This window comes from Leucopleurus acutus (assembly GCF_964270905.1).
Source record: "Leucopleurus acutus genome assembly, chromosome: 14".
NCBI classification, from domain to species: Eukaryota; Metazoa; Chordata; class Mammalia; order Artiodactyla; family Delphinidae; genus Leucopleurus; species Leucopleurus acutus.
The window spans coordinates 28,102,723-28,119,561 of NC_139156.1; the positions used below are offsets into that span (position 1 = coordinate 28,102,723).

General features: G+C 40.8%; 1 protein-coding gene and 1 pseudogene across 2 annotated transcripts in view; one reads left to right on the forward strand and one right to left on the reverse strand.

Moving 5' to 3' along the window:
- Positions 1-1,439: 1,439 nt before the first annotated feature.
- The window catches only part of LOC309971361 (cytochrome P450 2C23-like), a 32,574-nt gene continuing 17,174 nt past the window's right edge, over positions 1,440-16,839 (forward strand). The window contains exons 1-5 of the mRNA XM_082854308.1: positions 1,440-1,689; positions 3,824-3,986; positions 12,975-13,124; positions 13,830-13,990; positions 14,499-14,675. Coding sequence (XP_082710434.1) covers positions 1,510-1,689; positions 3,824-3,986; positions 12,975-13,124; positions 13,830-13,990; positions 14,499-14,675 — 831 coding nt within the window. The 5' untranslated portion in view covers positions 1,440-1,509. The remainder of the gene's footprint in view (positions 1,690-3,823; positions 3,987-12,974; positions 13,125-13,829; positions 13,991-14,498; positions 14,676-16,839) is intronic.
- LOC309971362 (large ribosomal subunit protein eL36-like) lies at positions 5,212-7,254 on the reverse strand (annotated as a pseudogene). Its single transcript has one exon. The product of its transcript is annotated as a large ribosomal subunit protein eL36-like (transcript).

Here is a 16,839-nt window from a genome sequence, read left to right on the forward strand (position 1 = left end):
TTAAAAATTTTAAAACTTTTATTAAAAAGAAAAAAAATGGAGCACTTGCCTACTTATTTTATCTGGCTCTCATAAACCTGATATTAAAACCAAACACATTACAGAGAACAAAATTGCAAACCAATATTCCTCATGTACATAAGTACAAAAATCCCTAACAAAGTAATGGCAAATCAAATCCAGCAAAATAGAAAAGTTTTATTACATCATGAGAAAGAAGAGGTGTTCATCCTAGGAATATAAGGTTAGTTTAACACTTAAAAATCAATCATTGTAGATTGCAATTAAAAAAGTTTTTGGTTAGCTTTTTAATTTATTGTTTTGCTGCATTGGTTCTTCATTGCTACACGCAGGCTTTCTCTGGCTGTGGTGGGGAGGTGGGGGGCTACTCTTCGTTGCGGTGCGCCGGCTTCTCATTGCGGTGGCTTCTCTTGTTGCGGAGCACAGGCTCTAGGCGCGCGGGCTTCAGTAGTTGTGGCTCACAGGCTCAGTTGCTCCACAGCATGTGGGATCTTCCCAGACCAGGGATTGAACCCGTGCCCACTGCATTGGCAGGCGGATTCTTAATCGCTGAGCCACTAGGGAAGCCCTTTTTGTTAGCTTTAAAAAAATTATTTATTGGGCTTCCCTGGTGGCGCAGTGGTTGAGAGTCCACCTGCCGATGCAGGCGACACGGGTTCGTGCCCCGGTCCGGGAAGATCCCACGTGCCGTGGAGCGGCTGGGCCCGTGAGCCATGGCCGCTGAGCCTGCGCATCCGGAGCCTGTGCTCCCCAACGGGAGAGGCCACAGCAGTGAGAGGCCCGCGTACCGCAAAAAAAAAAAAAAAATTATTTATTGAAGTATAGTTGCTGTACAATATTATTTAAGTTACAGGTGTACAATATAGTGATTCACAAATTTTAAAGGTTAGGGACTTCCCTGGTGGTCCAGTGGTTAAGACTTCGCCTTCCACTGCAGGGGGTGTGGGTTTGATCCCTGGTCAGGGAGCTAAGATCCCACATGCCTTGTGGCCAAAAAACCAAAACATAAAACAGAAGCAATACTGTAACAAATTCAATAAAGACTTTAGAACTGGTCCACATCCCCCAAAAAAAATCTTTAGAAAAATTTTTTAAAAGTTATACTCTTTATAGTTATTGTAAAATATTGGCTATATTCCCCATGTTATACAATATATCCTTGTAGTGTATTTTATACCTAATAGTTTGTACCTTTTAATCCCCCAGCTTTATAGTTAATGAATCATTAGTGCTAAAAGGAAATAGTACATGTAATGGAGAGGCTTAAAAAATCAAAAGTTGCAGATTTTGTGAACAAGAGGTAGGAAAGATATGAATCCTCCCTAATCTCAAGCTTCAGGAAGGTAAATACGGCCAAAACCAATTCCAGGTTGTTTTTTTCCAAGTCCAAGAACTCAGACCAGCCTTTGGCTGGCAGGTCATACCCCGGGTGTGTGCAAGACTTTGCTAACAAGCAATCCAGACAGTTACCAACATCGAGTAGCTGAGATGGCACTGCTGGAAATCACTACTCTTGCTCTTGTGATTTGTGTCACTTGCCTGGTTTTGCTGTTTGTGTGGAAGAAAAGTCACAAAGGGGGAAGGCTTCCCCCTGGCCCAACTCCCCTTCCCATCATTGGGAATCTGATGCAACTAAACCTCAAGGATGTCCCTGCATCTCTCTCCAAGGTAAGGGTTTCATTAGAGGCTGGTCATCTCCAGGTAAGGGGGGGGGTCATCTTCAGGTTATCTTCATGTCATCTTCAAGCGTTCTTAGTTTTACTCACCACTAAGACACTTCGGGGTGTCTGTTTCTGTATTAGAAGACAGATATCTTTTTTTTTTTTTCTGGATTGGATCACTTTAGAGCAGGTAGTGAGGTGTGTTGACCTGACCTGAGATATAGATTGAATTCTAGTGAATGGGAAAATTCTGAAGTCAGAACATACTTTGACTGAAAGGCTTCCAGTCCCCTCTGCGTGTAACACTTACCAAAAGGCAAGCCAAGCAAATGTAATAACTCTCCTTTTATATTATTATTACTATTTTATACTAATCTGTGGGATACTTTATGATCCTCCTTCTAAAGAGTGATCCCCACATCTTGCTCTGACACAGCCCAGCTCTGCTACGCTGACTGACGACATTCACTCCTTTGGAAATATTCTTTGGGAAAAAGTATTATCTCAATGAGTTCATTGTGCAAGCATATATTCTCCAGAACAACCCTAATTACTGTCCTCTGATGGATGAATAAAGAAAATATGATGTGCACACACAGAGTATTATTATTTATCCTTAAAAAAGAAGGAAATCCTGCCATTTACAACAACATGGTTGAACCTTGAGGATATTATCCTAAGTTATATAAGCCAGACACAGAAGGACAAATACTATATGCACTCATAATGTGGACTCTAAAAGAGTCAAACTTGTAGGGAGCAGAATGGTGGTTGCCAGGGGCGGGGGAAGGGGGAAAATAGGGTGATGTTGCTCAGTTTTGCTGTAAAGAGGAAAGTCATGTTGCCATAGCTGGAAAGGACTAGAATCCAGTGCACAAGTTGGAGAATTGGGCCTTTTTTAGGAGCATGGAGAGTCATTTATAGTAACAGAAAACTATGTACATGGGCACAGATTCAGGTAAACAAGTGGATGCTATGGTAGAAGCATATGGACATTCTCTTCTGGTTATTTCTATTATCTCTGTGAAATAGAGAGCAAAGTCATCAGCTGAGGGTGAGGTTGGGAGAGGAGGACCTGGCATTGTGTGCCCCAAAATATAGAGACACAGTCATTCAAAGAGAACAAAGGAATTAAGTTTCATTTTCCTGGGACAGAGAAAAGAGGTACAAAATGGCAAAATTCTCTACCATTTAAGTTAAAAAAAAAAAGGCAGAAAGAAAAAAATGGTGTCAAGTTTTGCTTCTTAGAAATAATTATCATAAATAAAAAATGGAGGATTATAATATACAAATGGATTTTTTAACAAATGGATTTTTTTTTAAATTTTTGGCTGCTCCACGCAGTTTGCAGGAGGATCTTAGTTCCTCAACCAGCACTCGAACCCACGTCCTTGACAGTGAAAGCACGTAGTCCTAACCACTGGGCCGCCGGGGAATTCCCTAATGGATTTTTAAACATAATTTTATTTTTCAACAATTTAATTTAGAACTTGAACATGTTTCTGCACCATTGTACATCCTCATATAAGTAATTTCAAATGGCTGCTTTGAATTTAACTGCATGGTTGTAAAATACATTTGAAAACACCCCTAGCTGTCAGATGTTGTAGCACTCTATTTTTCCCCTTGGCACAATGCTATCATAAATATATAGATTTCATCCTTTTTAATACCTGTTTAGTGAGCTCTCCTTCTGGCCCTTATCCTGGCTGCTTCCTTCTCATCTTTAGTTTTACCTTAAGTGTTACCTCCTCATAGATTCCTCATCTATTTTATTGTTTTCCCATTATCATCCAACATAGTACATTCTTTATCGCTTTCATAGAATTATGCTCAGTTTCTATTGCAAATGTAGTTTGTTCGGCTATTTACTGCCTGTTACTTCCACTAGACTCTAAGTTCCATGAGGGTTCCTGGCACAGTGTCTGACACAGTATAGGTGCTTAGTAAATATTTGCTCAATTGTTGCATGTATAGATGAAGGAAAGAATGAATCCATGACTATACCCCAGGTTAAATTCCTGAAAGGAAATTAATGGAGCAAAGTCTAAGCTACTTGTGAATCATTACTTAATTTCCACTGAAGCCTCCAATGGAGAGATTTCACAATAGCCCTTACAACCATTTGCATCTCTTTCCAGATGGCCAAAGAGTATGGCCCCGTTTACACTCTGTACCTTGGATCCCAGATCACTGTGGTCTTACATGGATATGAGGCGGTGAAGGAAGCTCTAATTGATCAAGGTGATGAATTCCTTTACAGAGGACATATTCCAATTATTGACGATACCCAGAAAGGATATGGTATGTTTCAAAATAAAAGTTAATTCTCTTTAGCAAAAAAGTCTGATTAACCTAATGAGTGTCTGTTCTGCAACAAGCTACAAACTAGATGCTGCAATACTGCACTGCAATTTTGATACTAACTACCCAGAGTTAGTGCAGACTCCATAGGTTAAGGGCATCATTCCCAAGAAGACTGCCCTCACTTCTGATGTCAGCCACAAGTTCAGGAGTCTCCAGGTTACCCACACTTCTGACCAACTGGCTAAAAATTCAGGGTTTCCGTGACCACCTCAGGTTCAGTAATTTGCTGGAATGACTCACAGAACTCATAAAGGTGCCATACTTACAATTACAGTTTTATTTATATGAAAGATACAAATGGAGAGACACATAGGGCAAGGTTTGGGAGGGCCCAAATGCAGAGCTGTATTCTCTTCCAAGGAAGCAGAATGCATTACCCATTTGATGCATTGATGTGTTCACCAACCAGAAATCTCACCAGAGCTTGGTGTCCAGATTTTTTAATTGGAACTTCATTACTTGGGCACGATTGATTGACTCATTGGCCACGTGATAGAACTCAGTCTCTAGCTCCTTCTATTCCTTGAAAGTCAGGAGGTCAGGCTGATATGACTTGGCTGAAAGCTCCAATTCTCTAAATACAGAGTTGGTCTTTCTGGCATGGAGCCCCACCTTGAAACTGTCTAGGGATCCACCATGAGTCACCTCATTATCATAAACTCAAGTGTGATCCCAGGGACTCAGCATGAATAACAAAGACACTTCTGAGTTAGAAGTGGGCATATCCAAGCGTTTAGAAGCTCTCTCCCAGGAACCAGGGACAAAGACCAGACAAATTCTTTTATTATTCAACAGATGCTCTGATAACTCTATTGAGATAAACATCAAAAACAGACTCCAAGTTCCTTTTAAGGTAAATCTGCAAATATGATTGTGATAAAAATCAATCTGGGAACATTTTGAAAAAAACAGTTGTTACCTAGAGGTCTTAGGGTTTAGGGAGCTGGAGAAGCCACGCTTGGGGTTGCATTTCACAGGATACAAAGGCTGCAGTGGCATAGTGGCAGCAACAATAAACAGATGATTAGGTATAGAAATTACTGTGTTTTCAATGTCAGCCTGGTTTGGGGATGGGGGGGTTGGGGGGCGGTGGTGAGGGAGCTGGGGGGTGGTGGTGAGGGAGCTGGTTGAGGGTGGTAGGATCAGAGCGGTGACACAGGGAGCTACAATGGTCTTAGTCAAGCTCAACTTCTTCAGTGGGACAATAGGATCACAGATAATTATTGTATTATTATGTTTCAAAACTTAGATATATGTTACATATATTCCTTCATATGTATGAAGTATTACACACACAGAAACCTAGGACAACCCGAAAGTCTCCTCCAATCCACTTCAAATTGTAAAATTGCAAGCCCCAAAGAAATAGAAACCTAATTCTTTTCAAAGCATATTTATGAATAATTAATTAAATATTATGCAGTGTACTAAGTGATAAAAGAGAAGCAATTTTTGATCTCTCTTACATAAGATCAGGATGCATTTGCCCACCTAAGAAGCAACAAACCTTCCCTCTACTTCTTCCCTTTTTTCTAAACACGTTGATTACATTGTCTGTGTGTGAGCTTTAAAATCAACCTTTTTTTTTTCTTTTGGCTGCGTTGGGTCTTTGTTGTTGCACGTGGGCTTTCTCTAGTTGTGTTGAGCGGAGGCTACTTTTCGTTGCGGTGTGCGGAGGCTACTCTTCGTTGCACTGAGCGGGCTTCTCATTGTGGTGGCTTCTCTTGTTGGGGAACACGGGCTCTAGACGCGTGGGCTTCAGTAGTTGTGGCACATGGGCTCAGTAGTTGTGGCTCACGGGCTCTAGAGCGCAGCCTCAGTAGTTGTGGCACATGGGCTTAGTTGCTCGTGGCATGTGGGATCTTCCCGGACCAGGGCTCGAACACGTGTCCCCTGTGTTGGCAGGCGGATTCTTAACCATTGCACCACCAGGGAAGCCCCTAAAATTAACTTTTAATTGGAGCGGGAAGCTTCTGGGTTGGATTGGGCTCAAGAGGGAATAAAATATTGCTCAAAAAATTGCTGTTTTCACAACTCTGAGAAAATTGGTTTTCAAACTTCCTATAAAATCCTTGTTACTGCTCCTTACTTGCCTGTAATGGGAACTCAGCTCTTCCTTTCCCAAAACTATCCTGGAAAATAACAAAGAACCATTCATTGATATTTTAGTTTTCCTTCTGCATTAGTTTCCTGGGGCTGTCATAATAAAGTACCAAAAACTGTGTACAAACCTTAGGGCAACAGAACTTTATTGTCTCACAGTTTTGGAGTCCAGAAGTCTGAGATCAAGATGTCAGTGAGGTTGGTTCCTTCTGAGAGCTGTGAGGGAGAATCTGTTTCATGTTTCTCTCCTAGCTTCCGGTGCTTTGCTGGCAGTCTTTGTTGTTCCTTGGCTTGTAGATGTATGACCCCAATCTCTGATTCATGTTCACATGGCATTCTCTGTGTATATGTTTCTGTGTCCAAATTTCCCCTTTTTAGAAGCATACAGTCATATTGGATTGGGCCCACCCTAATGATCTCATTTTAACTTGATTACCTCTGCAAAGACCCCATTTCCAAATAAGGTCATATTCACAGATACTGGGGGCCAGCGCATCAACATATTTTGAGGGGAAACAAACCCATAACACCTTCGAAAATGAAATGTCTGCTAAAATACTAGATAGCTTTCTTATCTAGTGATCTTTGAACACTATAATACAGTGCTGAGGATTTGTGTCTAATCAAGTTGTTGAAACATTTTCTGTTAACTGTCAACTCAATATTTTGTCTAGTGTCTTAATCTTTAAACATTTATCTCATTGACAGATTGCAACAGCTCAAGCCCTTACTTTATCTTTTTCTTTTTTTCTGAAAAAGTTTTATTGTGCACAGAGGGTAAGGGCTCAGTCCTTCTTGGCTGCCGCCTTCCTCATGGCGGCCAGGGCATTGCTCAGCTCTTCTCTCTTCCTCTTGGTATGGATGTGTGTCCCCACCCTTTTCTTGACGAACTTGAGGGCCCGCTTGGCCTTGGAGACCTTGAGCAGCTCCCTGGCCCGCCGCTCATAAGGGATGAAGCAGCACACGCCCCGGATCACGTCCTACACGAACTTGGTGTGCTTGGTGAGGCGCCAGCGGCGGCGTCTGTGCCTCGGCTTCCTCACGTCTTTGGTCACCTTGTGGCCCTTGTTGAGGCCCAAGGCCATGGGTAGCGCAGAGCCATGGGTGCTGCTCTGCAATGGCAGCCGCGGCGGAAGGGCCTCCGACGCGCGGAACTCTGGGATTTCTACCAACATGGGGTGGCAAGTGCCAGAGAGGCCCCCTTACTTTAACGTATTCATTCAATCCACACACCAGTTTTAGATGCCATTGTTCAGTCGCTAGAATGCAAAAATTAAAATAATTTAGTGCTCTTAAAGGCATGGATAAACAGCCATTCATTCTTTACCTGGAGGAGTGCAATGCTGTAACATTTTTGGAAAGTACTATATCTATGGACATATAAACTGTAGAGACCTACTGAGGAATCTAGTTTACATAAATAGAAACAACCAACTATGTAATTATTCACCCATGCACATACTTGCCCCAGTGCAATGGGAGTGGAGAGGGCATTGCTTCCTTGGAACAGTCCACGCCTGCAGGGATGCAGGTGTCGTAAAGAGAAAGAAGTATATTTTTAAAAAAGATATTTACATAATGGGTATAGATTCTGAACAAAGTGAGAAAAATAGGAGAGTATCATCGCTATCTCTTGTGTAACAAACCACCCCAGACTCAGGGATGTAAAACAACAACCCCCCAGCCCCCACTTTTTTTTTAATGCTCATGGATTCTGTGATCAGGAATTTGAACACGGCATAGTGGAAGGGGTTTTCTCTGATCCACAAGGCCTGGGACCTTAGCAGACATCCAATTTTTTTTTTTTTCCAAATAAAGCAGTTAAGGGTGATTCAAATAGCTGAGGGCTGAAATCATCTGGAGGCTTCTTCATTTACAAGTCTGGCTTCTGGGCAAGGATGACCCAAAGGCTGAGCTCAGCTGGACCTGTCAACAGAGCATCTCCAAGTGGCCCGCCCATGTGGCTTGGGCTTCTCGCTGGTGCCTGGACTCCAGGAGGGGGCATCCTGAGGGGGAGCATCTGGAGAGTGAGCATTCCAAGCTGCAAAGCTTCTTCAGACCAAATCTTAGAACATAGAACCATTCTATTCATTGCAAGTAATTCCCAAAAGCCAACCCAAATCCAAATGGACAGGAATTAAGCTTCCATTCTTGATGGGGAAGTGGTGGTGGTCACACTACGGAAGAGAATGAGGGATGGGAGATGTTGTGGTTCACTCTGGAAAACACAATCTGCCCACAACAAGCAGGTAGAAGAGGAAAGTGTCACCTCTGCACTGATAAGGGAAAACTTGAAGAACAGAAGTTTAAGTGGGAGCCAAGTGGTTCTGCAGTGGAAGATAGAATTACAGAGCCTTCTGCATTGAGTCACAGGGAGCCCTGGACCAACGCTGAACTCCCCGTGTAGAAAAGAAGAGACTGACTACTGTATGTGAGATTCATGTGCGTATATGTGTACATTCCCAGATTTGGACTCCCAAAAGCATTTCAATTTTGGAATAGGGCAATAGAAAATGTCAGATTTTCCTCTGAAATAGATATTGTCAAGAGCCTTGACCTTAAACTTTTAACTGACAGCATCAGTGAATCAAAGCAGCCTTCACAAAGCTCATTTATTGTAATCAGAACCTAGAAAATATATCGGCACTCTCTCCTGCCATCACATTTTCCTGGCATATACTCCAACACTGGAAGAATTCAACCATCTTCTCTGTGCGTGTGTCCAGAAGGTAAACACTGCTAGAGAAATTCTCTTAGTAATTACACTGGCTTCCCTTTAAATTAATACTTTAAACCTCAATTAGACTCTTAATACAACATGTTTCTCTGATTGGCTCCCTTTTCCACTCTCAGAGACTCCTCATTCCTCCTATTAACACCCCCATTATACATTTCCTCTCTCAGAAGCACTGTATCATAACTCATTGTAACAACAGAAGTATCAGAAATGAACTCTCCAATTTCTTAACATTTTATCTATGGGTCTATCTGCCCCTGCACCCACATTCTCCTTTTTTTTTTTCTCCTGTTACAATTGAAAAAGTGTCCCTTTCTTGACAGGGGAAATTTTCACATGTGCCCTAGATCCTATAGCATCTCACCTTCCCAAGGATTTTACTTCTTTGGTGATGCCTTCTCCATCCCTGATTACCCATCTCTCTCCGCTTGTCTTGAAAGCCACTCGTCTCTCTTCCCTACTGGCCCTGGTTCCCAGTGCTACAGTTACTGCAAGCTGAAATTCCCACACTCTTTCAACAGCTGGCTCTGACTGGGATCAACCAAAGAGAGGCACTGGCAAGAGATTGGGGAGTGGAAGGAGAGCCAGAGGGCCCCCCTCTCTCTGTGCCTCAGATAGCATCTCTTCCAAGAGCTGCATGTCCCCCCATAACTCCAGGGCCACTTTGGTTCCTGGCCAGGTAACCCCAGCCACTGAGCTCCTTTGTCCCTTCCATGGGGAGATGGTAGCAGTTTTCTGCTGTTGATAATTACCAGTTGTCTCGCTGTCCCTGGTTTGGCCTCTCAGTGTTTCCATCACCTTAAAACCAATTCCCTGGATTAATTTTCCTCTGTTTTAAATATTAAGGGAGGCTTCTCTTTTGCTGGTTGGACTGTGACTGATAAACTCACTCTCCAGTGAATCATTCCCAGGAGCATGTGAATAGTCCACAGCACTCTCCTCACAACTCCCTTCGGTTACTGTTCCTGGTTTCTTGCCCCTTAACAACCAAACTTCTCTAAAGACACATACATAATGATGGAGTAATTCCCCTCTAGAAACCTATCTTGAGAGATAATACAAGATGTGGGAAAAATTATAAGCAAGAATGTTCACGGTAGTAATATTTTTAGAATCTGGCATACAGCCGGTGTCAACCAAACAAAAAATGCAGTGTGAGAGCTGTGAGTTCACTTTCATTTGGGGACTTACTGAGGACTATAGCCCAGGAGACAGCGTCTCAGATAGCTCTGAGAAACTGCTCCGAAGAGATGGCGGGGAGGTCCGTATATGTATGATTTGGTGAAGGGGGTATGTGCAATCAAGCCCCCATCTCGGTAGAAGGCTGCTGCTAGTCACGAGGAACAGATGTCTCCCTAAATGATTTTATTGCTTTTCTAAGTATGAGGAAATGCAAGAAATAGAGCTCCTAAAGTTTTCTCCTGAAAATATCTAACTATCTGAAGGCCTGTTCTGTCAGTTTCCCCAGAGCACAAAGTGCCTCATTCCTGATCTCCCCGCTGAATTCTTTCAGGGTCTGTTGAAGGTCAGTGACTGCAGTGGCCATTGACCTAATCCTTGTAGAGCTGGATGGCAAGTGACATGCTTTAGTTGGCACAGGATAGCAATGAAAATTTATTAGATAAATGGAAGAATAAATGAAGAGCAAAAAAAGGCAACATTTAAAAGTCTAATTAAGGATTAAATAAAAATTTTACCAAACTTGTAATTGCTTTTTGATTTAAAGGTGATACAAAAACAGTTAAAAATTTAAAGAGATTAAAATATTCCTAAAATCCAATAATAATAATAATGTTATTATTATGTTATAATAATAATTGGAGTATTATTGAATTATTATTATAATAGCTATAATTATATAATATTAGCTAATATTTATTAAATACTTCTTATGTGCCAGATGCTGTGCTGGGGGTTTCTCATGTATTACCATATTCAGTTAACACAGTGGCCCCATGAGGAAAATATTTTTTATTTCCATTCAACAGATGAAAAGCTGAGGCAACAGAAGTTAAATAACTCACCCAAATTAGAAAGTTTTGGAGTAGAGATTTGAGTTCAATTTGCCTAACTCTAGAACCCAGAACCACTAACCATAGTCTCAATACACTAACCTATTCTTAAATTTTTTTGTTTTTTAATTTTTTAATTGAAGTATAGTTGATGTAACATATTTATTTTTATGTACCATCTCCCAGATGTTGTTCATATGCACACATATTTTACATAGTTGTAATTATAGTATAGACATATTTGTATACTGATTTTTTCTTTTAAATATTAACATTTCTGCTATTTTTACATAGTTTTCATAATCATCATTTTAACAATTGCTTACTTTTCCTAATATTGATTTACTATCATTGTATAATTATGCAAAAAATTACCCTATCATTAGCATTTAGATTGTTTACAAATTTCTTAAATCAGTATAGATGACATTGCAGTGTACACCTTTTTAACTTTTGCTGAATTGTTTCTTTGTGTAAATTCTTAGGAAAGCAATTAATGGATCAAAGACAATTTTAATACTTTTTGCTATAAATATTGCTTTAATTTCCATAACAGGTCGTGATATGCAAAGAGGCTAAACAATGCACCAAATTTGCCACAAGCTTGATTGCTTTAGGTACAAAATTTCTTTTTAATGCTTGCTAATTTGGTAGATGTGAAATGAATATTTAAATTATTGTGTATTGAACATCTTCTGTGTGCAAGGTAAGAGATCATCGTGTGTCACAGAAAATATTTGGAGAGATGCGCCAGTCACTTAACTAAGTAAAATCTAGTATAGGAAGTAACACAAGTAAACAAATTGCTGTAATACAAGGTAGAAAAGATAAATTGTATTAAAGCATCACGCAAGCCAATTCAGTTAAAGGAAGGCAAGATTATCTCCAGTAGAGGATAGGGAAGACTTCAAAGAGAAGGTTTTCAAGATGGCTCTTAAAGGAAAGCTAGAAACTCAGCAAAGCACATAGGGCGGGAGCAGACTTGTCAGCAAAAGGGAGAGAATGAACAAAATAAGGGTGCAAAACAATGTAGTTGCATTTAGTCAACAGCTGTGATTGGTCTATAAGCTCAGAGTTAGAGCCAAGGGAGAGAATGATGGAAATGTTTGAGGTTTTAAAGGTGTCAGAATGAGACTGAGGTGGGGAGGTGGGGGTGGGGTAGAGGGACCCATTGAATGATTTTTAGCACCAGCCTCATTGTCCCTGTATTTGATTTTGAGTAACCTGGAAACTGTAGATTTAGAGGAGTGAAAAGGGAAACTGGTTTGAAGATGATTAGAACTTTTAAAATCTGTAAAAGTATTAGAACCTGAAGTGTGGTAGCGTAGTATGAATTGACAAGAAGGGACAGATGAGAAAGACATTTTGGAGGTGGAATCGACAGGACTTACCAAGTGCAGATGTATAGGGTGAAGGGCAAGAGGGATGTGAAGATGCCCTGAGGTTTGGATTTGGGGCACTAGGAAACTGGTGGTACATTAAGGAAATTCAGGACACGTAACTGGTTTTGTACAGAGGAAGGAATGAAAAAACACTGGTGTGAACATACTGAGTTCCTTTGCTCCTGAGTTTCTCCTTGTTCAGATTAGCTAACATTAGCTGTAGTAATTTCAGAGGCAAATGGAAACATATATTCCCTATTGCTCTGCTTTCCAGTTGCTTATCCTCTAATAGAGAAAATCACAGGTAGAATTAAACCACAAGTTAGAGGGATATTAAGTGTAAAACAGACACTCAGGAAAGAGGTTTGTGAGAACACATGCCAGTCTTTACTACTTTTAACAAAACCAGACAGAGGGCCCTTCCCACACTTGGGAATGTTCTCTACCTGCCAATGATCCGCCTCCTGACTCCATCACCCCTGCCCTCTGTTGACCAGAGCTTGGGTTTTATTTTCTTTGTGACAAATATTTCACCCAAACCAAAGAATATGTTGTGCTCTTCAAAGGCCAGTTGCTAAATCCCTGAAAAGGGGCACTGGCAACAGTGCAGGGTGGACACAGGGGATAAGCTTCAGGGAAAGTCGGACTCCATGATGCAAAATTCTTTCCTGCTCTTTGCTTCTTTTCCTAGGAATCTTTTTCAGTAATGGAAACAGGTGGAAACAAATGCGACGCTTCTCCCTCATGACCCTGAGGAACTTTGGGATGGGGAAGAGGGGCCTCGAGGAGAGGGTCCAGGAGGAGGCCCAGTTTCTGGTGGAGGAGCTCAGGAAAACAGAGGGTGCGTTCCATTGACCATCCTTTGGGGCAAGGGGCTTCTACACACAGAGCTTCCCACCAAAGCTCCTCCTTTGGGAGGCACGCAATAGTCCACAATCTGCTCTATGAGTCAGGGCGTTGACTAGGAAAAAGACAGCAGGAAGAAAATGACCCAAAACTGTTACTTAGGACTCACGAATCCTTTTGTTTGGATTCATCTCCCAACTTCGGCACTTACTGGATGTGTAAATTTGGACAAGTTACTTAACTTTTCTAAAACACAGTTTCCTAATGTGAAAAATGGGGCTTAAAATCAAACCTCAGAATGAGGGTTAAATAATAAAGTTTGCAAAACATTTACACAGTATCCAGCATGTATAATACTCCATATTACTTGTTGCTCTTATGGCTATTACAGTATTGCAAAACGTTACAGTTTGCAAAACATTTACACAGTATCCAGCATGTATAATACTCCATAATATTACCTGTTGCTCTTATGACTATTACAGTATTCATTGAGTAACATAATAATTAGTAGTAGTAGCGTAGTATAATACTATAGAGCATGTACTACTAGTAGAAGATCCCTACATCCTAATTTGAAGAAGTTTAGAGAAAATAAAATATAGGTATCAGTCTGAGCAAGAGGGAGGCCCTGTTCTTGAAGCCCTAATGCAAGCTGATGAAAATTCTAAATGTTAGAATTTTTTTTTTCTCACATCAGCTCAGCCCTTGGACCCTGTCTTCATCCTCTCCTGTGCTTCCTGCAACGTGATCTGCTCCGTCCTCTTCAATGAGCGTTTCCACTACAACAATAAGACGTTACTCTCCCTGTTGAGTGTGTTAAATAAAAATTTTAATCGAATAAGCTCTCCCTGGAACCAGGTAAAGCCAAGTCTGCATCTGCCCTTGCAGTTGATCTCATGGGGGCACTGGGAGCCCATAGGCAGGGTAGAGGGCTGTGAGCTCCCCACCCTGCCCCATGAGCACGTGCCAACACAAGCACTGTCACCTTCCCACAACGTGTGTCTTGTCGAGTGGATGAGTGCAGTGTCGCTTACCCCAGCACCTATGGAAGGCTGCCCTCTGCTTGCTTCTGTGAGTTGACTCCCACAAAAGAAGACATCACGTTCCCCATTGCCTATGTTTCTTTTAAGGCCCCTACGCATTCTCCCCTTCTCGACTCTGAGGTTGGCCAAGGGTGATTGAGCAAGGAGATGGGAAGGGGCTGCTCTCTCATGTACGTGATGGTCACCTTCCCTTCTTTTCTGCTCAGAAGCTTGAGGAAGGGATTCTCCCTAGCCAGACCCCACAGAGGGTTAGGTGCTCCACTTAGAAACACTGGTCTCTCTTCACAAACTGAATTGCTGATGTATTTTTTTTCTCATTTTAGATTTACAATCTATGGCCAAAACTCATAAAGCATCTCCCTGGAGAGCACAAAGCATTCTCAAAAAGGCTTAATGATGTTAAATATTTTATTCTGGAAAAAGTGAAGGAGCATCAGAAGTCCCTGGATCATAATAACCCTCGAGACTACATTGACTGTTTCCTCAGCAAGATGGAGCAGGTACTGTATGTGACATCTTTCCCTGGTGTTATATTTTATCAGTCCATGGAAATGCAGGAAAGCATAATCACACCATGTAGGTAATTCTTTTATTTTTTTTTTAATTAGGTTGTGCTGGGTCTCAGTGGCGGCAGGCAGGCTCCTTAGTTGTGGCATGTGAACTCTTAGTTGCATCATGCATGTGGGATCTAGTTCCCTGACGAGGGATCTAACCCAGGCCCCCTGCATTGGAAGTGTGGAGTCTTAACCACTGCGCCACCAGGGAAGTCCCCATTTTGGTAATTCTTAATATTTTGATATCTTATGGCAATGGGGTACACTATTAACAATAACAGAAATTTAAAAATAGTCCAAAGCCCTCTTTTTCCTTTGTATTTTTATTTACTTCCTACACTTGGATATTAGCATTTAATGAAGTGTTCTCGATACATATTTACAATGAGCTACATATATATATATATATATATATATAAACATGCATATATATATATATATATATGCATGTTTCTGAGCATATATTTATCTTGGGGTGGCTAAACACACATGCATCTTCTCTACACATTATTTACACATACATAGTCAGCCATTTTTGCCACAGTGCTTCCCAGGTAGCATGTCATAGACCAATACATTATAAAAACTGGATTGTGTTTTCCCATAGAACAATCTTGTTATTTGAAACTGGTGATGGATAAAGGGTTCTAAGACAAATACATTATACGTTAACCATGGATGGTATTAAACATATTGAATAGCAAGTATCACACAGCCACCAACCCTTAGAACATCACTGACATAAAATACCAGCATGAGTGTCCAAGAGAACATCAGTAGAAAAACAGTCAAGACTGTGACAAACAATAGATTGTAAAAAAAGATATTTAAATGTGTATACACATATAACAGCTTAAAACCTGAAAATAATTCTTTCAACCCTATAAAATTAACCTCATTTATGCCAAATTTCCCCAGATATATATAAACAAAAGAAAAACCACTCAAGTATATCATAAATGTGCAAGTTATAGCAAACAATTAATAATAACTTGTTTAGTCTTCTTAATCTCTAGGAGGGCTGATTTGGAAAGCTTGATTTCCTTAGAAAACATGTTGAAGGAAGGCATGTTGATGCCCTGTTTTCTTCTTAGAAATTTCCCTGGGGTCAGTAGAGTCATTCAAGCTCATTCCACTTATCAACAGTGTACATCGAAATAGCCTCTTCATTCTGATGGAAAAGTTTGTTGTTGGCTCTCAGAGGACTAGATGTTTGTCTGGAAAAGAGAGAAAAAAATAGCCAGGTTTTTAATTCAATCATTTAAAGATTTTATTTAGCACCAACTCTGTATCAGTCATGGTGCTTGGTAAATGGAATAAAATGATGAATCAGATACTACCCTGTAATTTTCTTTCATAGCACTTATCATAGTTTAACAAAATATTTATTTAATTTACCTCTATATTCTCCACTACACTGTATACTCCAAAGGGCTGGAGTATTGTCAATTTTTCACGCTTTGTATCATCAGCAACTAGCACAATGCCTAAAATATTGTAGATGCACATAAATATTTATTGAAATAATTATTGAATTAATTAATTAACAAAGATACAGTCCTTGACTTAATGGAGCTTACAGTCTAGTGCAAAGATCATCAAAACAAACAGTAACGATGAAGTGCTAATAGGGGAAGTACAAGACTGTTATGGGAGAATGTGGCAGGAACGCTAATGCTAGTCTAATTCGAGTCAGGAAGGGACTTCTAAACCAAGGCCCAGTGGATACATCCCTGCTCACATAGGTGAACAATTGAGCTGAGAGCTGAAAGGTGAGTAGGGATTATCTACATAAAAGTAGCAAAGAAAAATATACCAAGCAGAGGAACAAGATGTGCAAAGGCCCTGAGGCAGAGGGAAGCTTGGGGATATGAGGGGGTAGAGAGAAAGTCAGTGTGGCTGGAAGGGAGGGAGCAGGGGAGAGTGGTAGGAGAGAAGCTGAAACAGCAAGAGGTCAGCAGGCAGACCATTCATGCAGGGCCTGGCAGGACACATTAATTAGTTTAGCTTTTATCCTAATATCAGTGAAAATCATTTGCAGGGTCTAAGCACTGTGTAAAGGATGACCATATTTGTGATGTGGAGAACAGATTGTAGGGGTCAACAGTGG